General features: G+C 39.0%; 1 protein-coding gene across 2 annotated transcripts in view; it reads right to left on the bottom strand.

Annotated features, from left to right (window-relative positions):
* MOB2 (MOB kinase activator 2) overlaps positions 1 to 25,858 on the bottom strand; it is a 115,788-nt gene that overhangs the window by 84,663 nt on the left and 5,267 nt on the right. Inside the window, exon 1 of one of the 2 annotated variants that reach the window (XM_074841701.1) lies at positions 5,988 to 6,073. The exons of the other annotated variant lie outside the window; for it this stretch is intronic. Within the exon in view, the coding sequence (XP_074697802.1) occupies positions 5,988 to 6,037 (50 nt within the window). The 5' untranslated portion in view covers positions 6,038 to 6,073. Of the gene's footprint in view, positions 1 to 5,987; positions 6,074 to 25,858 lie in introns of those variants that run through there. 2 annotated transcript variants of the gene reach the window in all.

The following is a 25,858-nucleotide window of genomic DNA, read 5'->3' as shown; positions in this document are numbered from 1 at the left end:
AGGCTGAGCTAATTAAATCCAGCACACTTTACTGTTTCTAAAAAGCTCGCTCACTGACCAGCACAGTAATACTTCTCATCCACACATACAAAAAAAGCACTTTCCCTGCTATGTACAGGGTACAAAACCACACCCCCACAAAAGCAGAGGTCAAAGGCAGAAGAGAAATAGTCTTCATTTCTCCTTACACCTTAAATGAATGTCTTGCATACTGCCCTCAAAATCACCCTTCAACCCTAAAGTTCTTCAAGGTCCCAGACCTTAATAAGAAGTCATACGGGCAAACTTACAAGTTGAAAAAGAAACTAACACTGTAAGTTGAGTAAATAAAAAACACACTCACTAAAACCACTGTAAAGATATTGTAAAACAAAATATTGAACACAAACACATTTAACACTTAATAGTCATCACCAAAGAGACAATAAAATACATTTATTAATATTTCATCGATTCAGTTTATAAACCCATAGCACAGGAGTCAGATACAATCATTAATCAGGTAGCATTAAGTGCAATCCATAATCTAGAAACCAGAGAAAAGTCGTTTGGATGTTTCAGAAAGGAATTTAAGTAACCATCTTCCTTCTAGCACAACACACATAACCTGAGCTTTTCCCAAATAAAATGAATCCTTTCCCATTTAGTACTTCTCCCTTTCTTGCCTAGAGACCCATAAGGGGGATGTATCACCACTATGTTACAGGCCCCCCATTACCCTTTTCTTTCTCCCACCTTACACAGACCCTTTACTCACATGCTAAGTACTTAGTTTACTGTGGAAGCTTTTCCCAGAGGGGTGAATTGTATTTTAAGGACATAGTCTAGCACTAACACATTTCATGGGAAAGTAATAGACTTAAGGTAAAATACAGAGACCAGTAGCATACTCATTCATCATTACTGTTGTTCTGACTTCCAGGTTAATAAAACTTTAACCATGATGCATGCAGCACAAAGAGGTATATTAGTTCACATCTCAAGAGAATTATCTGAGCCTAACATAACTTTTATCAGTTGTGCCACACAGCTGCAATTTAGAGAGTCCCTTCACACAGCCACAAAAACTAATGCAGGAAGTACTCCACTTCCCCCCATTCTCATTACACTTCCAGAATTATACTTGTGATAGAAGCAGCAGCATCCTTCATGTAAACACGTATCTTCTTGATTTGCTTGAGGCTGCACAATGTTCCTTTGGAAATAAGTCACTAAGAGGCCCAAAGCACAACACTCTCCATCTTCTCTATGTCTGCCTGGGAAACACAACATTCACCGCCCAAGGTCGTTATGAGGAATACCATTTATAACTTGCTAAGCTTAAGAAGCCACACAGCTCTGCAGAGCTGTCAATTTAGGGCGGCAGCTTAGACAGGGCAGCAGCAAAGCAAAAGGCAAGAGAAGAGTTTCCCCTTCATAAAGGTCTCAGTTCTCTCACAGAAATCTCACGGTCTAATGAGATGCACCTCATACATCAGGTGGTATTCTTACTTGCAAGCAGAAAGATGGCTTTAAATGAAAAAAATTGAAGCACAATTCATCTATAGGTCTGGAAGAGGTGAATGAGTATTTCAGATCCTTAGTATTAGTGGTGGTATTCCTCTTAAAGTTCTCAGCCCAAAAACTACTTATTTAAATACTGGAATCTTTCAAAGAATTGCTTTCTCAGGGACTGCAAAAAATGTTTGTGAAGATGCAGTAGTTCACAGCAGAGGGAACCTGCCCTTGAAAACCCTCAGTCATGTACCTTACATTTAAATCATCTATTATCTAACACGCAAATGCATTACAGATGTAAAAGTTAATAGTGAAGATTAGTGCCCCGATTTTCATTAAAAACCCCTCCATTTTCTGAAGATAACTAAACACGAGTGACTTAAACTAATTTTAAATATGATGTTTGCTGTTATACTCTTCTCGTCACACAAGCATGTCCCAGACTACTGTGGAAAAATTATTAGTGAAAAATGTGTTCATAGTTATCATGTTACCAGTAAAGCAACAGTAAGAAACTCAAAGCCTGACCAACAACGTAGATGGAAATCTAAGCTGAAGCCACAGGACCTGAGTGTCATATTTCCTTCCGACTTAGGCCTGGAGATATTCTGGGGGGGGGGAAATCCTCCAGGACAGTAAAGTATGCCTCTCACAAACCTGCTGCATCAGTGCCTTTTTCAGAGGCTCCCTAGAAAATGTGGTGCAAGGAGGAGATTTATCTACCCTAAAAAGTGAGGTACTCAAAACACTGTTTAGAGCTTTCAACTAAATGCTGCCAGAACTCATTCAGCTTATTGTAATGCCAGATGTATCTTAAATTCCTGGCAGCGTTTCACAGATAACTTAGATACAAAACACAACAGTACCTCTGTTGCCCACTCTTGCTTACTTTTTTAAAGTGTATAAACAAACCAAGCTGAATTGAAATCATTATGTTACAAAACATCATCCTCACTATCACTTACTTGATGGGCTACATCAGCAAAATTATTCCTTATTATCCAGTTTATTGAAATATAAGCATTTTTGACAGCATGGCTTAGGAAAAAAGTCAGATTTTTGCTAGTTCAGGGAAGAGATTCCTTTTATAATTTATAATTTTCCATAAATCCACGTAAATACATCTGTAAAGTACAGAAATTTCAGCTTGTTTCTTCAAATGGTTTGCTGTTAATTCCTTCATTTAGCTGGAATCCAAGAGTGCTTGGATTCTTCACTACTATGTACAATATTGCTTCTGAAAATTAGGCTATTACCCAAGCAAGAATTTCCCTGTTAGACTGAAGAGTACAAAATGTACACAGAATAGCCACTTTTAAAACATACTTTTGATGTGATTTGCAAGATTCTAGCAGCTGAAAACTGAGTTATTCTTTTGACTACTGCTCCTTCTTTGGACCTACAGCAGTGCTGCTACCACAGTAAATGGAGGTTATTGGTCACCACTGAGGTGTGCTAGCAATCCCCGTAGAACCAACACCCACAACGTTCCTCCAAAATCAACAGGTGAGAGCAAAGCTCATATAGGTAACTATATCCATACTGACCCATTGAAAATACACTCAACCTATATAGCCCAGTCTTACACTGGGGAGAGAAGACACAGTCTAACCACAGTCTGGAGTTACTGGTGGCATCACTTTCCTAACATTAAAGGTGTGCTGCATTTTCTGGTACCACAGTCTGCGTTAACACAAAAGTCATGGGGCGGGGGGAGATAAAAGCTCATTTGTTCCTCTGCCTATCTAGATAGTTATCATAGCTACCAGTGTTCCAGCCTTCTTACCAGCTTAATAAGATGCAGACTAAATATCTCAAGGATATAACCAAGTCTTTTAAAATTAATTTTACCAGCAGAACTCAATGACTTACCTGGGAATTAACTGTTTTAGAGATGGAAAGTGAAAGGCAAAAAGGAACTGGAGAGACATGTCTGAAGTCACCCAGTATGCTAATGGCCAAATTCAAAATAAAAATCCACATGTCTTAGTCCTAAACTAGCACTCTGTAGCCACTGCGAGAAAATCTGAAATCCAGTTAGTCACAACAAGAGCAGCTCTGCTTCTAAAAAGAGTATTTTATTTCATATTCACCAACATTCCTTAGTAAAGTCTCATATCAAATATTTATAACAATATGGACACAGCAGAATTCTCTTCCTCCTTCCCTCTGAAAACATATGGGAACTTACTTGCAAGGAGCAAGTTTGGAAGTATTTTATCCTCCTCATCAGAAATCGTTCTTCAAGGATTCCGTGAAGGTGAAGATCTAGATAATGTTTCACATTCATGTCTCTGTGATGGGTCTATGGTACATGTTCAGCATAACCAAATGCAGACTGCATTTTCTGCCACCTATGAGATACCTGCTTTGTACCTGATTCAGGCTCTACAACCACAAATTCAACAACATCCAGGAACTCCAATGTTTGCTGGGTTTTTTTAGTTATGCTGAACAAAGTAGGTAAATACCACCCAATATTCTACAAAATACTTCATTCCTATTCCTTACTCAGTATTTCCCCAACAACAGATATGCCACAGAATGCCAGAGTCCTGGTTTGCATGCATTTCCTACTCTGCAAATCACGAGTTACCTGCAGTCAGAGAGCACCAAAAGCTCTCCCCATTTCTCTTTCAGTGCTCTCTGGCCCTGAAGCATTACAATGCCTAAAGGCAACCAAATAGCTGCTGGGGATGGGGGGCTGGGAGACCAGACATTAGAGGCTGTGGAAAAAAAAAAGCCATCCTTCTCTTTTAGCAACATTACTGCATGTCTCACCTTCTCATTTCTTTATCTGAGGAGCTAGCAGATTTAGAAATTACTTTGGAGACTGTGTATGTTTTCAATATAAACTATTTCTCCATTTTTTTTTTATTTTCAGTTATTTAAGAACAGGGTTGAAAGAGGGAACCCACACTTAAGAACTGCAAAAAGCCAAACCCAGACCTTTCATATTTGAGGTTACTTTGTTAATTATTATTTTACACATCTTTATAACAAAACCCCAACGAAAATACTGTTGTGAAATACTTCCTCTTTCATTTATTCACACGGACAAGTTATTTCAAGAACTTAGACCATTAGTTTGTCAAGAAAATGAACTGGTAAACTTTATTATGCAAGACATTACTGAAAACTGCGGCATCTTTTGGAGCAGCCTATGTTCTCTCAAATACATGTGCACACTTGTGCACAAACACCTCCCAGCCCTTAACTGAATGGAATACCATACATCCTCATGAACACTCTCTCCTTTTCTAGTAACTGCTGCAGTGCATGTTGTTACATTTGTGTTTACAGAGAATATGTTTCTCTATTTCTTTTACCCTTACAGTCAAAGTTCAGAGATCTGCCTCTGCTGAAAAATACCAGCTAACACTTGCTAAATCGTCACACAAAAACCTGAAAAATCTCTATTCCTTGAGGATACCCTTGAAGTAATCAGACAGCCCCAGTGCCACTGGTCTTCTCTCTACCGCCTGCTGGATGAAGCTCGCACTGGCAGCAGCATCTTCATCCACTCAGTGGGTGACACACTGGTTTGAAGCCGGCCACCACCATGCCTACGGCCATCAGGTCCTGCCCAAAGAAGAGAGCTCAGAGACCAATTCCTTCTGGAGGGCCTTGGTGGCCTAGGTGCACACATGTTCCTCCAAGGAACTTGGGCAAGAAAAACTGATTCATCATCAAGAAGAACAGCTAAGCTAAACAGAACCTAAAATTCATTAGTTAGCAGAATTCCCAGCACTGTAATTATAAATCCTGGTAAAGCACCCTGGCTAATGAGGAAACAGCAATTCACAACACAACGCACAGTGTAGTTTCAGATTTCTCTCCTGAGCTTGATGGAGCAGGCAAAGGGATGTTGAGAACAGTGGAAAAAGCTATATGGCTTGTTAAAACAGGGACTGGCGCCCTTTTCAAGTGACTAATGTAATTTTTCCCCTCTAATTGTAGTTAGCAGGAAGGTGATACTAGAATAAATAGCTCCAGGCAGTACATTTCTCTTATAATTATCCAGCATTGATTTGTTTTTGGTAATTGCCTTTGGACATTTTAGAACAACAGACATTCTGAAATATACACAGAAGGAAAAAAATGAAAAAGATAGTTTTTCATCAGACAGCCAAGTACACATTTATCTTGCACTGCAAGTAATTTGTCCTCTTGTTTCTATCCGAAAGCGATGTTAAACTGAGGAAAAAAAAACATTTTATAGTAAGTTAGAGGCCTAGCATGGTCACAGTCAACGTTAGCATGAAACTTGTACAATTAAATCATGTTTATGTAAAAGCAAAGCAAACTGATCTGTACAACAGTCCTGTGAAGGTTTGAAAAATGTTATTAGTAAGAATTTAAGAGCTGCAGGTTGAAGTACAAATATTGGAAAACAACAGACCAAATCTTATAATGTACTGCTGGTTTTGGAGCTGGTTTTTTGCATTTTCATTTTCAGTGCGAAAATAACAGAGCTACCATGCACTTACCCACACGTCAAAATCCCCCAGCGCAACGCTAAGTTTTCAAACAGGTCCATATCGCGATATTCAAACTCTGTAGGGCAACAAAAGACACTCCTCCAACAGTTTTCCCCACAAGGAAACACCTTCAGCTTCCAGTTACTTTCTTTCAGAGCTGCACAGTCCCCACGACCCAATACATCAGGCCACAGCGCAGTCTTGCAAGCCACAGAATGCTGGAGATTTTCACCCTTCCCTCTGCTCTCTGGCACTGGGGACAGGCTGACGGTGCTGGGGATGTCCCTGTCTCACCAGGCTTTCAGTGGCTGTTTAGGTAGCACTGACCTTAAACTGCCATTGGCCTCTAGCAAGACAATCTGATTTGTGCTTTGTTATTCTAATATATGGATTTGCATAGCATTCTTGAAATAGTTTGCTGGAAACAGACTACTTGAACTTAAGTTTTCTAAACAGCACTGTTGTCCCAGTCATTAAATGCTTAGTGGAAGCCATACCCCAGCTTTTATACTTCCATCAGCTGTGAGGAACAATTTCTTACCAAACATCAGGAAGCACTGGACTACCAGCCTGCATTTCACACTGTAAAGCTTGCACTGTAGAATCAAGTGAAGTAATTTTCCGTGTCCTTCCAAAATTTATTTCATGCCATAAACATTAGCTACTCATTCTCCAGATTCTAAAACAATACGTGACACTAATCACAGATTTTGCCTACTAAATGCATCACTATCATATCCTTCAATTAAGGACAGGGTGTTCTACTTCCTTAATGGTGTCAGATTTTGCCTGCTAAATAACTACAAAGCATCATTATTGTATCCTTCAATTAAGGTTACGGTGTTTTGCTTCCTGAACGGTGACCAACCAAACAATACATAAGCTACAGGAAAAGAGCATCATTTTTCTCTCATGCTACCTGCAAATTTGATTAATGGAAAGACACTGTTATTGTAGTCAGTGCTACAGACAGCAAAATGCAAGATAAGCTCAGATGAGTACCTGATCTTGCAAGAACCAGCACATTTCCTTTGCAGTCCATCTTAATGCCTAAAATACTCAGACCCCAGATTCAGAGTATATGAGTGCAAGTTTCTGCAAGAGTACTACAAAGCGTATTCACTTTTGTTTTATCAAGAGTTAGTACTGATCATCACAACTATACGTATGAATCAGTCTGGAAGTACAACCAGCTGTCCCAAATGCTCCTAAGCAACAGCACTGGTATTTGCTATACAGGAAGCATTATTTCACCATTCTTGAAAGCAGAAGGCCAGTATTTCACAGAGAACCAGAAGTGGTGACTACAGAAAAAACTACTCTCTTCAGGTAATGCCTGTGCTCTCTTCAGATGAGGATACTGGGACTTTCTTAGTGGCAAGGTGTCCCAAAAAAGAAGGATATTATCCCTAAGATGAGGATCCCACTAACATATCGTTGATGGAAGAATTTAGCTTCTCCTCAGCAAACAAGAGGAGACCAAAACTGTTGTGTAATTTTTGGAAACACAGAAAAAGTTTTAATTGGTGATGCACTACTTTTTAAAGTTAGCTTCGTTTCCAATTAAATCACAAGCAGCATGGCTGAGAGCGTGGCATTTTCTGCTCTGCTTGGTGGCCGGGGTCCAGGCCATCTGCGTGGAATGCACGGCAGGACATGCCACCCTTCCGCCAGCATGGCCAGCGGTGCCAGCCGCTCCTGCAACCCGCCGAGGGGACAGGGAGGGATCTTCTTTTGTTTTCCTTATTTGTTTATTTGCTTTACTCTGGCAGCAGGCAAAGGGCTCTTCTCTTGCCAAGTTCATTACCATTGTAAAATGTTCCCAATTACACCGAGTGTGCTACAGTGAGGAGGAAAAAAACCTGTGAAGTTTACAATTAAACTACAGGACTTTATAAGCCTTGATTTTAGGAAACAGGTGAGAGCTGGATATAGCTCATCTCTAAGTGCTCAAATCCACACAGATCACTCGTTCAAAATATTTCTTCCAAATTTTTCAATTAAGTTTTTTGTTAAATTAAAGCATCACCCAAGAGCCATTAGTCTCTTCATTTAGTGATGTTCTACAAACCCCTTCCAAACAGCTTCCAAAACTTTACAGTTTTATGTTTATATCTGGGAATATTCAGCATAGCTGATATTTATAAATTACCATTTTCTACAAATGACAATCAGTTTGTTATTATCAACATTAGAAAGCGTTCCTGTATCTCTTTGCCTCCCATTAACTCTGTCCCTCATCCCACAAAGTTCTTGTCCCTCACTCACTGACAGCAGACACAAATTGTTGGTGCAGCATCTTGCAGTCTCCTAAAGATGACAAACACCAAGCAGCAATATTCTGCTAGTGGCAGAACTGATTCAGGAAAGTCCCACCACCTTTTCCTCAGTGGCATCACTGCCTAAATCAGCCTTTTTGTATGACTGTGATCTGAGGGAGTGAAAAATGCTACTTAAAAGCATTTTCAAGCAAGCACCCATTATGCTTAACAGACAAGATTAAGAACTCCAGCTGTTATCACTTGCAGAACTCTGGACATCAAGTTGACTGTCACAGCCATACAGAGTAAATGAGTAAAGAACTTGTCCTGTGCCTATACAACACAGTTGTTCTGTGTCTACTGTGCAATTCAAACATTGCGTGTTTCCCTCCGAAGAGATTGTATTTGCTGACTTGCCTCTTATGTCTAAGTTACAGTCCCAAAATATATCTATAATTCTCCCACTTCTCAGACCAGCTCGTGCTGTATCAGCAGGGTCCAAGCTGCAAAAGACAGGAGACCTTCCTCTCTGATAAAGAGTAATCCATCCCTGTGTAATAACCAAGCGCAGCAAGAGACAGTACAGAACTGCACTCTGACATGCAGGAGCAAGGCTGTCCCTTCCAAGATAAAGAAAATCAACCAAAATATGGTACTTATTGGAAAGGCATTATTCTCAAGTCCCTTCTGCTCAGCTGGAGAGCAAAGCATTTACTTCATCTATTAAGAAACTAATAGAAGAAGACCTGAGCGCAATAACTACTCAATAATAGACTACAAGAGTGCTGAAGATCCTACAAAACCGTATCACTTTCTTCAAATACACGAGGTTCCAACAGCCAAGAATTAAATCCAGAAATCTTTCATTGCTCCTTCAGTACAGAAAGATTTCAGTTACCCTTCAATACAAAAGGAAGCGGTAAGATGAACGACCGCTTACTGTCAACCCTTAACCGGCGTAAGCTTCAGAAAAAGGATGAGAGGAGGAGCAGGAGCATAGGAATAGCATTAAAAGCCAGCACTCACCCACCACTTCCTGAAGTTAAGCAAAAGGCACAGGAACTAATCAAGCTGTAGGCCCTTTGCCCAGTTCATACCTGCCACGCAGCTTCTGCCCACAAAATACAACACCAGACGTGAACATTTCGAAGACTGAATGTTACCCTTTCGTGAAACGTTCCCACGTTTCTCAGCAGAAAAGGAACAAGAAAATTGACTGCTGTCTAAATCAGTTTACCTAAAATAAGCCATCCCTTCTTTGACACTCCCTCCCTGCCCCGAGGGATTTAAGAAGCACGCGTTGCCATGATCTGACAAGAGGTAACCCAATAAACTGGACAGCCTCCCTCTCGCCTGCACAAGGACACAGCTGCTCTGACTCCTCATCTAGGCCTTGTATGTCCAAATGTCATCTGTAACAGTTCAACCAGATCTTTACTGAAGTAGGAAGTGTTAGGCACTCCTCTAATCAAGGCTGCAATTAGACCCACATGCAGATAACCAAATCCTGAAGGCTTCTAACAAAAAAAGATTAGCAGAGCTCGTGTTTTTTCCCACCATCCCTTTTCACCTATCTGTTACAGTAGCTCTGCTAAAACTTGGTACACTTCCCAAGCAAAACTGTCACCAGCTAATCTCTAAAAGCCACCAGCACTCTCCCTCCCCGCTCTGCCCCAGATGGATCCATCCACAGAACAAAAACAGCTGCTCCTGATAAACCTACATGGCTGCATTTCACAATACACTGGAGACCTCTAAAGCACTGAGCACAGCATGCCTCGTCCTGGAACAAGTGTATTGACACACTGCCCCGTGCACCCTGGAAGCACAAATATTACTGGGAAAAAAGTGCATAAAATCAGAAATTTTAAGAGTGAACAGAGTCCCTGAGTCACAAGAATGAATGTACTCTGAACAGTGGCTAGGCAACTTCAGGTTGAACAAAATTACAGTCATCTTCAGTGAGTCACGCACAAAGCCAAGTACAACTTGCAAAGAAAGTGAATTTAAAACGTTCTGTTATAATTTATTTTAGTCAAGAACTTAATGACATTTCATATTAAAGTGTATTTTTGTTTTGCAAGTTACACACTGGATTTTTGCATCACAAAACTGGCTGGGAGCATGTGGCAATAGACAGTATGTGATGCACATCCTACTTCCTAACTTCTCTTTGGTCCCCTGACCAGCACAAGTTTGCCATCTGTGGCACTAAGAGAGAGGGAGGTCATTCATCATCATTCTTCTATAATCGCATATTCAGTAAACGGGATTTCATGCATAACAGCTGCATCCAGCAATGGACAATGTGTTTTACTGAAGTCAGTCCTTTACCAAAAGATGACATCTGACTACCCACAGAGGGAATCCATTCCTGTCCCCAGGATACACAGCATCCCAGTTAAGGAGTCTTATGTCAGCACAAGAGAGACATAACTTGGAGTTGAGCTTTTTTCTGGCTATTACCATAGAGGGTGACAAAACACAAAAGAAATGATACAGAATGAGTCTGATTTGCATTCACTTTGCTGTAGCAAAGCACCTTGAATATAAAAGAGAGCTAGTCAAATTTTAGCAGAAAATGAGATGATGTACAAACTATTCTTCCAAAATAATAACCAAGTCAGAAACGCTAAATCTCAGCTAAAAACTACATTTATGGAAAGTATGCTAAAGCATCTATTAAAACATGTCATCCTAATTACCATTGTCCCCAGAACATTCACACATGTATGTACAAAACCATCACCATAAACCCTCAGGAATCTGCAGCAATACCTCACAGAATACCTGGCAAGCTGACACGAAGCTTATTTTTGCACTGCCCCGGCTCCTCTACTCTTCTATTTACCAGGGCAGCCTGGTTTTGCCATCCTGGCTGATTACACTTTGTCATCAGATTTGAAGCTACTTTTCTTCCCCTAAAGAGAAGCATATTCTGTCATAGTGACATGTCTGGATCCACAGTTGTGACAAACAAGAGGAACAACTTTACAGACATCTGTACAATTATATATTTCTCAGGGGACATATTACTTAACTGAAAATGGATTATTTTAGCCTGTTCTATAGGAAAAAAAAATGCGTTTCATCTTGTCTAGTACATAACAAGTTTCTGAGAGAGACCACAGCACCTAATGTCAAAAATTCCACAAATACATTAAGACAGCAAACTGCCACTGCCACCATTAGAACTGATCTCCCCACCCCCAGCACTCCTGGTCTCTCAGTCTTCCCTCTGTGACTCTCCCATGCAGAGGTATTTGTGCAGCAGTGCAATGAATTGGATCAGGAACTGCTTTCAGTTAAACTGAAATTCTGTTTTCCTTCCATTAGTTTTAACCTGCATCACTAGCAGGATCCAATTTCTAATGAGATCCCTCAAGCACTTTAGCTGGCAAAGAGAGGGGAATTAACAGCTGGAGTAGTGAGAAGAGAGCACTCTTCATGGCAGTCCAGTTGGCCCAAAGTGCTCAGGGAACTGTGGCATGAAATACACAGTCTCTGTGTGATACCAAGATTTTTGTTATAGGATACTGTGGTGCTTTATAAAGACCTGTTACTCCTTGTAAATCTGTATATTTAAAGGTCACTTCCACAGAAAAGTCTTCAAGGTTGCCTTTACATATCCTTCAGTTGTTGTTAAAATCCTCTTCTGGAGAGAAAGTATGTTTATTAGGAAATAAAAAAGTAAAAAACACCCACCCCACCCAAAAAAAAAACCAAAACAACTAAGAGATATAGCGCATGGTGAGCAGAACAAGGTACCAAACACGAGATATTTAAGTCAAGTCTAACAAAATTAAGAAGTTCCACAGCAGTCAATACCTCTCTTCTCACCTTCTCCAGAAGAGTAGCTTTTCTAAACAGAGGAAGGACCACAGGAGGAGTGGTTGGGCACAACCCCTAATGTAGCCAGAGCTCCCTGGGGCTGAGGCCTGCTCTTCTAGCCCTATGGTTGGGGTTATTACAGACATAGGGGTACCAACATTTATGTGGGGTGGCACATTACTGCAACTGGCAAACAAGCCCATGTTTGTTTTGCTTCAAGAGGAAAATTCTCCTCCTCCTCCTCAAAGTGATCCACCCCATTTCCTCCTCCTCAACACTATAAAAGCACTTTAATGTTTTTACATTTTCAACTCCACACTGATAATTCCACATTTACCTTCTCCAGTCTCAGTCATGAAGAACAGCAACACATTTGTTATATTGCTCTTTTTTTGCCCAGCTGCAGGGGTACTAGGAGAGGAAAAGCAGTGTATAAAACAGATTTTTATTGATGTTGATTTTATGCCATAATTTTATAGTTTTCATACTTCAGTGTGCTAATGTTTTGTTCAAAATAAACCCAAATGATACAAAATGATGAGCTAAACCTAGCATTTAATTTTCCAAATAGTACTTGCACATTCCGCATTTTGATACATATGCTAATACCTACTAATTAGAATCATAACAAAGACTTTAAAGACAGGAATTAGGGAGAGGAACTTTCCAAACCAGATTTATTCGTTGTATGACAAAAACACACATTAGCATCATTTCTCCTGTATAATGATGCAAAACATTCTCAATAGGAGAAATAGAGGGTGAAAATTCTAATAGGACAAAAAAATTAAGAAAATTAAACAAAAAACTACATGTTATAAATTTGCCATTTCATTCAGGATGTGCAGCCTCAAACGCTATTGAAAAAGAATTATCATCTAAATTTTAGCACAGCTCAAAAACAAGATACACCACAGTTTCTAGGTGGTACGGTACAAATTCCATGTACAGTATTAGAAATTAATGACAAACACCATGGAAGGGGTGAATGATGAAATCCATACTGCAGTATTATGGTTAAATTCTCTGTGTCTGTAGTAAAAATAGTCTTACTGTTTTAGCGCACTTAAAGGACCATATGAGCTTTATGAATTGCACTTAAAGGACCATATGAGCTTCTACGCTCATATGCTTTTTACATAGATGAAGGCATATTTTACTTTTTATCAACACTGTAACTACATTAGGTTAAGATGTTGTTTTACAGTAGCCTACAAAAGACGATGAAGCAATACGGTTTCACTGAATGGGAAGATCCTAACCATTACCTTGTATTAGCAATTTAATACCAAAGACCACTGAGACAGGGCTAGGGGTTAATACCAGTCATCTTCCTAGTAAACCTCCTTTGATACGTTCTAAAGGCTCCTTCTCTTGTAATACTTAATTTCTGTCAATCATTCTGCTTTTGTATTAAACCCATAAGCAAAATCATATTAATATATTTCTAGTGAGCACATGCCGAAATCCTCAAAAGTATTTCAGCATGGCAGGAACAGGCTGTTACACTATCAGAATTGCAAATTATGTCTCCTTTTAGCAAGTGTCCAGCACCAGGCCAGTCAGAAGTGCTTGGTAATGGAAGGCGACTTGTTTTCACAGTAATTAACGCTTACTTACCTTATGGCTAACCCATCTCCAACTTTGCAGGCTTGCTTACCTCAGCAATCGGCAGATTTGAAATAAATAAAGCAGTAGGAAGGGAGAAGTTTCTATTTCTGTTCCAGGCTGCTGCTTTCAGTATTTGTGCAAGTTCATCTGTGGATACACTGTTCCATAATGACAGCGTGAGTATTCAAACTGCTACCAGACTACTTTTTTCTTAATACACACTCTGAGAGAAAAAAAAAAAAACCACCCTGAACCACAATTTAGACTAGATATCTGCATCATCACAAAATACTTCTAAAAAAGCTACAAATTCATCCATTAGTGAAAACAACTTTGCTAGTTGTTCAACCCTTACACCATTTATGAACGTATGAACTTTCTATCCTTAGCATTCACCAACTTTGTCAGATGCAAGCACAAAACATCCTTCAAGCCACATTCTTGGTAGGAGCGCAAGACTGAAGGAAACACAATTTGAAAACAGGATATGCACAAGAGATTTTTTTTTGCATGCGCCAACTTACATCTTCAAGGAAGATTTGGGCAAGGGGAGAACAGATTCAAGCCTGGAGCTTTACATAACCGGGAAAACAAATAAACAGCAATAAGAGGACGGAACAACAAGATTATGCTCTGAATGCTGTTGTCTAACCAGAAGGCAAAGCCAAGAAGCCCTGCAGGAAACACAGGCTAGAAGCAAACCGTCTTATTTCCTATTGCTTCTGTGTTTAAAAACATCCCCAGTATGCATAAATCAAGATGTCATTGGCAGTGACAACAGAAGCCCAGCTTAACTCCATAGCTACAAGGCTCTGCTAATCCCTCTCTAACATTCTCACTAGGGTCCCTAGCTTTCTTTTGTTCTCATAATATCAAGCTATGACAAAGAAGCTATGACAGTGACACACACAAAAGAAATTCACGTGTCAGATACTAGGTAAAAACACCTCCCTCATAGGAACAGTCATGAGAATTAAAGCAAGTAGAGGCTACTGTGGCGTATGGACAATCATTCAAATTTTTGAAAGCAAATATATTTAGTGCAGCACCCAACACACTGAGAACACTCACTGCTGTAGTCTAACATGGATCAACATAAAATACCAACGTTATTACTTGTTTTTTTAAGCTAATCAGTCTTCAGAAACATTCCTAGTTTATGCATACATCAGCTCTGTTTTTAAATATTGCAAGGTGGAGCAAGAAAAATGCTGTCCTCAGTAAACTTACTGGAGGGAGAAATGGGTGTAATAGAAAGCAATAATTATCCCCTATAAAAAGGGAATTTCCTGGTTTGACACAGCCACACTAAAAATCCAGATAGCTTTTCTTTCAACAAGATGTATTCATACTGAAGTCTATCCCGGAGGTTACAAGCATGTTGCTGCCACAGTGCATCTGAAGAAGCAGGAACTGTGTTTTTAACTTCTGTTTCCCTTCCAGTCCCATATGTGAACTATTTTCAAAATTATCCATTATCAGCAGCTTCTTCATTGACTTGTTTTGGTAAAAGGTATACCTTCTAGAAGAAAAAGGACAAAAGAGTCACAGCACTATAAAATCTGCACAAGTTCTCATAATAAAGGCTCATAAGACCTGCTGCAGCCTCATTTGCTCCCTTGGCATATGATGTCATCCTTTAGATGATAAAGCGCTTAATCTTCTCCAAGATATTCTGGAGAACGTTAATACCTGAACGAGTCAAGTTCTACTATATTTTTAAGGAAACAGAATCTCACCAGGAAGAGCTGAGATACAAGACTCAAATGCTGGATTCTGTCATACTTTAGTTATCTGTTGAACTAAGTTAGCTAAATCAGTGCAAATTCTCATAAAATCTGTGTGGACAATAATGTGTACACAATGTTTTTGTACCAATTTGATTTAAAAACTACTAAAGAAAGAAGCCAGGAAAGAGCACTGGGTTTTCAAAAGCCTAAAGCAGAAACGGTTCCAAGGAATATAAAAAGGTCATTTCCAGTCACTACACAAACCTGATTTATTCTCAGCATGATACCAACAAATCAGAGATAGCATTCAACTGATCGGCTGTTCAAACTGGCTTGGTTATATGTTACTCCTTGCAGCACCCAACAGAATTTTCTTCATCTACATACTTAGATACTATTTATATGTCTCCTGATCAAGACTTTCCTCCTGTAGTTATACTACATAAATAAAATAAAGCTAGAATTAAGCTAGCATGTTACTAACCATGAAACTTTAAATATACAAAGTGTATTTAGATCACATGCTGTGATCTCTCTTGTGCATATGTAAAAAAAACCACAACACCACAAAAAACCCACCAACAGGTAAAGCACTCACCTAATGAGACCAAAAAAGTAATAATTATTCTTTTCTATCAAGGATCCTCACCACTAGCATTTTGGGGGAGAGAAAATTCAATTTAGTGTTTACATAATTTTAAGTGGCAATTACATTTAGGGAAAGCACCTTCAATCCATGATTTCATATTTCCAGATGCTGAAGTCATTCCTACTGAAGGTTTATAATTAGCTAACTGTGCTTAAACATTAACATTATATTGGAACTGTGTTTAAATCACCATAAACTGAAACCAATCCTTCAGATTGTGACAAAACTTTATTAAAACTTCAGAAGCTTCAGCTCAGAATAGCCAAGAGTAGTATGCAAGTTTTAAGTATTTTAATTGTTCAGGATGCACTGCAGATTCAAGATGACCAAAGCCAATGTACCATCTGGCATCTCTGAAAACACATCCCCAAATCAAGCGCATATTTGTTTTTGACAAAGAGCTATAACAAAAAACCAAGCAAGTACAGATTAGAAAAACAACAGTAGATCAATAATACAACTCTCATATATAACCAAGTGGTCTCGTTTCCAAATTTACGTTCTATTCTTGTGGATGTTAAAATAGACTTCACCTTAATTCTTACTTCTTTCTGGGGAAGGAAGAAAACAGCTGGTACATTTTCACCTCTAAAAAACTAGTAATAAAGGAAGAGCACCACTATGATTCAATATTAACATCCTGGGATACTTTTAATTCCATGGAATGTCAAATCTTCTCCCCCAAGAACCAATTTCATCTTTTTCTCTCATTATCATTGCATTACCAATATCATTAAAAGTTACTACAAGAAGAAACATATGCCTAATGACAGCCACAGTCCCAAAGGTAACATTTCAACAATAGGGAACAGTAAATACCAGAAAATAGCGACTTTGCCATCCTTAGGAACCAGATGCCATAATTCAGGGCCTCTAAACCAACGCAAGAGTGAAATATGCTAACAAGACAGCTGACTTCATGAATAAGAAATCTGAAAGCTGACCTTAGTCCAAAAAGTATTAATTTAAAACAAGGAAGAAGATAAATCAATTTCTTAATATTTCTGTAAGACACATAACGGAGGTGCAAATGCACAAATAGCCTTGGCTTAAAAATCAGGAGGAAATGCATTCCATTAGTAGTACTTAAAGTTTTCCAAACTTAAAATTGAATCACCAACTAATACATTTAGTACTTTTGTAAGAAAAAACAGATACTGGAAATGAGTGTTACAGAAGTTATTTTAGAAGGGAGTTATATTTTTGTCCCTCTATAACAATCCGATTTTTATGAACTATTTCATGTGCATTGAAAGGGGAGGTATTTGCAAACAGAAGATTAAAGCTTTACCATGCTGTTATGTAAATTCTGAATATCTGCCTCTGCATCACAGGACCATGCATAATGCACAACACCCTACCAAGCCCAATATTCCATTTCTGACAATGGCCAACACTGAAGCGATTCAGAAGGCTCCATAAATCTGGAAATGCAGCTAATTGCCCAACACCATACCCCAAGAGAAATTTCTTCCTGGCTCTGACTGCCCAGCTTTGATGCATGGATTGAAAACCAGTATTATCCTAGCTAGTACTCTCACTAATGTGGTTGATCTTTATTATTTACTTTAGTGAATCATACAATTCAAACCCCATAGCTCAACTACAGGCTGTATACAAAAATTCCTCCTATTTATTAGTATTCCAACCTTCTATTGTTAAGCAAGGTGCCAAAATTTTCTTTATTGTAAAAGCATGCTGGCAAGTCAATTGTATTTAAACCACTTTTGCCTTATTCTCCGCCCATTTTTGAGCTTGCTGTTGCTTTTCCACATGACAAAGCAGAACATGTATTTACTGAAACCTAGTTAATCTGAAGTTTTTCTGGATCTGATTTTGTAACAAGAGCATATTGGAGAATTCATTCTTTCTTTGGAGGTCCAAGACAGTGCCTGCTGTGACACATTGTCATTTTACTATTAAACTCCAAAAAATTGGCGCAAAGAAGCAAATCCAAAATGAGATTAAAAAGTAAGTAACAGTTTTGTGTTAGTAGCTGGCTGTCACTCTAGAATAATGTTTGGTTTAGGAACCCTGGGTTAATGAGTAGCCCATGGCTATATGATAACCATTGTCTTCCTTGGAGATTAGACTCCTTTTTGGGCAGGTTTATCTCTCAATATTTTCACTTCATGTCCTGTGCACTCCACCCACATCACTAGTCTCCAGGGATCTTAGGGAAACAAGCCACAGGGATAGTTCCTGCAAGCAGCCACGTTATTACTTCCAGTGGGAACATGGATCCAATTTGGATTAGTTGTTCCCACAGCTGTTTGCTCCTGCCTCATTGGGTTTTTTTGCATGTAGAAAGTCCATATATACTCAGGCATATACTAGCAAAAGGGTAAGGGGCCAGTGAATTTCAGCTAGACTCTGAGAAACTTCATCTTGACAACATCGCTTCATAACGATGCGTTATTTTTCATCCAAAACATACCAAAGCTAGGATGTATTATCCCTCTTATTTTAGCTAAATCAGACCAGACCTACTTCACTGTTTGGTCAGCAATACCAAACAGGTGAAAGGAACACTCCTTCCATCTAGCTAGTAAATCCTTCTGTGCCTTTTTTAAAAAGTGTAAGATTTAGGATAGTGGATTGCAGAATTAAAAGGAGTAGGGAAAAAGTACTACATTTTCCCATTTCACTTTGCTAGGAACAAAAAGCTCTGGGTGGATGTGGTTTGCACGTGCATTCTGCCTCCCCCAATTACAACAGCCTTTGACCTCCTCCAAGCCTTGTGTAAAAGCTCATTTAACAGATGTTTAGTTTGACTTCTAGCGTACTTGAACAACATAATAGGAGCAAACATGGAGCAGTTACTAAACTCCAGTTTCACGGGAAATGGCAGAGGACACGATTTTGCACAAAGTTGCACATTCCAGCCCAATCCCATTTCATTTTCCATCACACTATCAAATCAAGCTCTCCAGACAGCAAAGGTTCTTTCCCACTCAGGTACTGCGTAGCCCACAAAGGGCACACTGACGTGGTAGCTAGGTGCTGTGAAGTTCAAATCTCACATCATTCAGTAGACAGTGTCTCTCCATCTTAGCCCTTGAGACTGATCAGTAGCATCTTTTGGCCTGACTTGTGATGCCATCAAATTGCATACACCGATTTCTGGCATTACAAGGACTAGAACCTGCCTGTAAAGTCACAGACCCAAACAAACCACATCCACACCTTATAATAAAAGTGTGCTAAGTCCACAAGAAAATATTACATACAAACCATGGGACAAGAAGAATTGTCTGCCCTTTAATCCCCAGGCGAATAATGTTCACAGCTACAGGCGACTGAAAAGTCAAAACAGACGGCAACACAGACAGCAGACTGTGATACATGGGTCGCATGTTGCAGGCATCTATTTGCAAAATATGCACGTGTGACAAATCAGGCCATGGACGTTTATCTGGATGAATGATAAATTACTCCTTTAGGTCAGGCATACACTGGAATTTCACAGATCCAAGTTCTTTATGCATTTGTTTTGACAGCTACAGTTCAATTACAAACAGTGATTCTACATAAGAATGCAGTATTTTTATAAAAATATCAAGGTCTTAGTAATAATGGCAAATAATAATTATTCCTTTATTATATCCAGACAGGAAATGATGATTTATGTGCTAGCAAAGTTTTAATGCATGTGTAAGCACTATCCTTATTCCTGTATTTGCTTCCTCTTCGCTCAAATTCTATCTGCTTACTCGAACAGCAGTAGCTGTTCTTAACACTGGGGACCATCAACCAGGGATCTCTCTCATGCACTCTGGTTTGTTTAAAAAAAATATATATTTTTTTTTACTGTTTGTCATTGCAAGTGTGCTTTTCTAGACAGGAAGTCAAATTGTATCTGTTAAAACACATTAAAACATTCACAGAAGTTGTCATTCAGAAGTTAAGCAACCTTCATGTTAGCTTAATTCATGATGCCCACAAATATTTAACACCCTTTTATTTTACGTTTTTGGCTTGGCTCAGAAAAACTGAGGACAGCTGACACACCCTAAACAAGTAGGACCAATGTGTTGAAATGAGTCTGTCTTTATTATAAAGTTACTTCCTTCTCAAGAAATTTATGCTAACTAGAAAGTGAAAAAAGAGCCCATGTTTCAGAAGATGTTTAAACATGGGAATTCAATAGATATACTAAGCAAGAATTTCTTATTTTATTTACTTAGAAAAAGGACTACATACATTTCTGCTGAAAAAAACCTAACCAGCAAGTGTGGCTTATTGAAAAGCTTCTTTCCCACAAGCAAGTGCTTTTGTCCTGCGAGATAGTGGATAATTATACTGCGTTTCATGAACTGCAGAAAATATTTCTCCATTAACAAGATGACTAATTTCAAGTCTTTCTGACCAGTCAAGCTAGTAAGTTTTCACTCTACCTTAAACAGAGATGAACTTGATTTAAATAAGAGCATTGATTCTATTAACAATCACAAGAAAATGCAAGTCTGTGAACATGTAAATAATATTTTGCCCGCCTGGAAAGTTATAGCACGTATATCAACAGCTGCCTACATTTTAGTGGATGACTGGGCACATCCTGCCTGAAACAAGCCTGGAAAACACTTATAAACACTTTAAAAAAAAAAAACCAACAAAACCAAACCCCACCACTTTATAGTACTGTGTGAAAACAGGAAGGGCACCCTTTAAAAAGTAAACCAACCACATTGCCTATAAACTTGCAGTTAAACATCTAGTGTGCGTTACAAGCGTTAACACAGAATCTCCCCTTCCACGGATGAGTTTTCATGGCACTTTACTCCACCAGCTCAAGCCTCAACAAGCTCAATTGAGTCGGGCCAGTACCTTCACATTCAGCAGGGTGGGGCAAGAGAGACAACCTCACTGCAGACACTCTGAGGCTGTAAGAATGCAAATCACCAAATTCAGCATTTTGAATAGCACCCATAGCACAGGTTTTAGCTTTGAGTTATGTCAGACCACATGGTAAAAGCCTATCATACGCCTAATAAGAAACACTCATAAATACATAAAAAAAAACCCCTGAAATTTCCGGTTAGTCTTCAAAAATTGCTCATAACCAACAGCACCACAATCATCAAGTGAGGAAGGGACAGAGTAATAACAACTACTGTTGGATGCCTGTCCAGGAATACTGTGCAGAAGAATAAGAAGTAGTCTTTAATGACCAAAAAAAAAAATCAAGCAGCAGATGGGCATCCAACAGACCCTCTACCTTACAAGATTAAGGCTAGAATTGAACAAAACCCCAGCTATAGTCATTAGGCTGAAGTATCCCCTTAGCTATTTCTTCTGTTCATCTCTTTAGTCAGACTTCTTCCAAACCTCAAAAATCAGCTAATTCAAAAAAATGCCACTATCTGGCTACAACAAAAAGGAGACACAGATGAGGCCCGTAAATACGTCAGAACTGCAGGTTAGCACATGCACCCCAACCAGAAAGTACATGTGAACCAAGAAAGGCTGGCTCACGGAACAAAAGAAATCAGAGGGAATTAGGTATATCTGAGGATCTGGCTACCCTAGACCAGAACCAGCAAATACTCCCGTTTCTAATCTCCTTCCTTTCCTAGAAGAGATTCAGATAACCTTAAATAGCAAGACCAGTGCCCACCTGTGGCTTTTTGAATGTAGGCTGATCAGCTCCTTAAAAAGGTACCAACCCCCTGCTAAATCAGCAGGTGAGATTTATCCAGCTGACATGGTTTTGTTCAACACAACCCATTAACATAAACACAAGATACAAGTATGCCCAGCAGCTTTTTCTTTCTTCCTCAAGTACATCTGCTGGTCTAATAAAAGTTACTAACCCTCACTACAAACTGGGTCTCCTCTATCTGATGGAAAGCAGTCACACACTAACACTTCATTAGACATGACAATCGTGAAGGTTACAGACTGGAGTTCCAGCAACACCTGGATATCATCAGAGAGGAGACTGACTGAAAAGAAAGCTATTTATCATTTACCACACCTGACACAAACTTGAAACCACAGAGTTAACTCTGTAACCTGAGCCCATCCGCAGAGTAGACACAAAACACCTTGTTGTAAAAAACATCTCTACCCAGGTTTGCATAACCTGGTAAGATACACTGTATGGAACAAAGCCTTTCCTGAACAACTCCCTGCTGCTTTATGAAGAACCATACAAAAGAAGTTCTCTAAATTAGGAAATTCTAGATTGAAGGAACATTAAGGTTGTAAAATGAAGCAGTAAAAAAAAAAAAAAAATCAGTCTCAAGGTCACCTCTATACAACCTGTTTCACACAAATTCGGTGCTTTATGTATACATACCAGGAGACTTCTCAGGTGAAAGTCCCAACTATTTACACATTTCAGTGTAGAGAAGGGACAGCAGTGATCCAGTCACTGAACACTAATGATAAAATTATTCAATGAACACCTTTCTAACCTGAACAGTGAAGAAAGAAAAGGGAAGGGAAAAAAGCATGCAGATATAGTCTGAAGAGGTCAAGTTACTGGACCTGGATCATTTAAAAATACAGTTTTCTGCATGCTTACATTCATGCTTAGTGGATTTACTCTTTGAATGCTCAGAGTAAGAAGGAATTTGATCTATGACAGTCATCCCTGTCTTGATTCCAGTTTAATTTCTGACATTCTTCGGAGCCTTGAAAATTGTATCTAAACTCTGGTTGCCTTTTCTTTTTTTTTTTTTTTTTTTAAGGTGTGTTCAATGCTTTTTTTCCAGTCAGAAACAGCTTTGCGGATTGTGCGAAGAACTTGCACCCTGACCAGTTTCCTTTGGCTGGCAGAATAAAAGGAAAGTAACTGCAGACAAAACTGCCATTTTTTTCCCCTTCAAATGCTAAAATCATAGCACGGCTGTTCAGCCATTTAAGTTACACTCATCAATCCAACTGCAAAATTAAATTATTTAAAATTATTGCACACTGTCTTAGGAGCAGGGAGGCTCCTAGAGTGCAACTGTTTGAAGTGTTGGAACAAAGTCACCAACAGTTCTTCCTTAAGTAGTCTCACTGATACAACAGTCTCCAGTAATATTATAAACAATGTGACTGCAAAAATAAATTTTAAAAATCACATTTATTCATTATAAATCTTAGTACAGTGAAGGGCACAGTCTATTTTTTTTTTTTTAATTGAAGAATAAGATGAGTGGAAAGACTGCTAAGGAGGGCATTTTAAAACTGAACCTAGCAAGTTTCACTTATCACTGATTGTAGAAGGCTAAACATGGGTTAAAAATGATGCATAAGATTACTTCAGTAGTATTCCACTAGCAGAAACCCACATTAAAGTTGTTTAATAGGTCAGCAATGATTGCAGAATATGCAGATTTGACAACACCGAGTTCAAACTTGTATACACAGCTATCTAAAAATTGCAGTCTCTTATTAATTTTACTCTTTCAAGTATGCTTGCTCTGGGCCCACATCCAGTAGATGTAACAGATGGAAAGTGCCAGTGAAATATGGCAAAGCTATGTAGGCCATCATGCGTGAACCAAGCTTCCTGAACACTCTCTTGAATCAGACTGCCGGATTCAGCCAGGCACCCAAAATACCACCTATCTTCACATTCACACCATGACAGAGCCAGCACTTTTCTCAGGTAGATGAAACATGAGTTAGAGCAAATTATAAATTCTGAGTTATTCATAAATATCCAGTTCACTACGAGTATATTTATAGTTTAGCCATAAACTGAATGTAACACAGTAGGACAGCAACTGTGACAGTGCTCTGAGGCCATTACCTGCTCCAAGATACCAGCCTAGTCATAGCATCTCCTGTTTTCAGACATTCTGCAGTTCTTCCAAACAGTTCAAGCAGAAGGATACATCATCAGAAAATCCCTAATTATTTGCAGAGTATTTACCACTAAGAATCACATTACTACACGATTACATTCAATTAAGTCCTTGCTGCCACCAAAAAGAGCGTTCCCCAAGCTTTACGTTCTCACCAGCTCCACGGTGCTATTAGCATTATCCATGTAGCTACACAAACAGGCTGCAGGAACTCACTTAGCTGAAAACTTAACTTTAGGAGAGGAAAAAAAGGTAAAAAACATTTTAAAAATACTAGTTTTCAGTCAGATGAGCATCTGAACCTATCATCCTTCCTGAATACTGATGCTAGCGCAAAGGAGAAGAGGGTAACATGCAGAGATACACAAGGAAGGAGTACTGCTACCCTTTTAGAACACTCAGCTCTTTTTCAAAGGAAAGTAATAGTTCGTTTTACTTTAGGGACCTTGAGATTGATCTACTCTTCTTGTTCCTCAATAAAATCTTTGTTGGAAAAAGAATGCTCTCTTAAGAACAAACCAGTATTCACATACACTGTTACTGACCAAAGGAAAGTAACTGCCTAACTGATACAAAGTCTGTGGTTTGCTAAAGTAACACAGGTTTCAAAACGCAGGATTTATTTGGTATTTTCTCCAAGAAATCAATAATTAACTATTATTAATTAACAGAGCAAGACTCTGCAGTTATTTTTTTATTTGTTTTGCATTACGGCAGAAAAGCCTTAACAGCGACAATCTCGGTGATATAACCAAGCACTTTCAGAACCAGAGACACGTAAGGCAACAACATGCCTGAACAGCTTAAATGGCTCTCGTCCAGTCCCGACTCCTTTTCTACAACTGTGATAGCCCTGGAAACTCACACTTCAAACTAACAGCACCTTTCCACTACTATACTAATGAATATTACAAGTTAATATTTAATGGAGATATTCTTTTACCTGCAGACTATGTTATACTAGTTGTTTTCACAGCTAACTTCTGGTTTAGCAGAGGTACCGCTCGTGTCTGGTAAGCGTATGAAATAATATTGAAGTCTCATAAGTAAGCAGAGAACTGAGAGCACATGGCTCACAGACAGACCTAGATTTATCTGGGGAGAACAATCTGGGACCCCACTGGTAACGTGACACCTATAAATAGAAGTAAATAAGGAACACATGAATATTTCCTGCCCAATGGGACTGGACATGTCTGGTTTACTGGTTCTGAGTTATTTTCAGCTCACTCAAACTAGGGAAAATGGCCTATGAAGCCAAGAATTCACAGGGAATGTAATGCAAGGGAAACACCTGTTGTGAGGTCAGTTAAAAAACAGAACAAATATATACACCATGCAAGCTGTGAAAGGTGAGAGGTTGCAGCAGAGTTTCTAGAGGGAAGACTGCCTTATAAAGGCAGGAGACTTTCTTCACTGAAGATGACTAAAGGGAAAAAAGGGGAAGGCATTCCTTATAGTTACAGCAGCTGAAGACTTCCAGTGTTCTTCCTTTTTATAGAAATATTCGCTATAATTAGGAAGTTTCAAACAGCACCTAGAATAAAAACCATTAGCTACCCTTTTATATCAAGGTCTGCTAGGCAAAGACAGCAGTACTCTTCTTGGTTCAACTGCATCATGCACCAGCCAAGCTGACAGCGCAGTGTGCTGTGCGATTTCTCACTGTTCCCACTACAAGATGCACTCCTTACAATTAATGGACTTTGTGATCCTTATGGGTCCCTTCCAGCTTGAGATATTTTATGATTCTATGATAATGCATCCCTTTCAAAAGCAATAAAGATTTAGTCTAACAGCTGAAAAATTAGCGTATTGGATTTTTACTCAGAACTAGAACACTAGCGTGCTTTTTTCACATCTAGTCCTTAGTTGTTCTAGCTCAAGGCTAGGACTTCTCTGCATAACAATACTACTCATATTTCATCATAGTGTATCTTGAACTGGACAATGTCTTAAGGCCTTATGAGGAAATTTCTTAAAGACACTTCCACAA

The sequence above is a fragment of the Strix aluco genome, chromosome 16 (assembly GCF_031877795.1).
Source record: "Strix aluco isolate bStrAlu1 chromosome 16, bStrAlu1.hap1, whole genome shotgun sequence".
Classification (NCBI taxonomy): domain Eukaryota; kingdom Metazoa; phylum Chordata; class Aves; order Strigiformes; family Strigidae; genus Strix; species Strix aluco.
The sequence above is the reverse complement of the archived record's forward strand: the minus strand, read 5'-3'. Positions and strand labels throughout refer to the sequence as shown.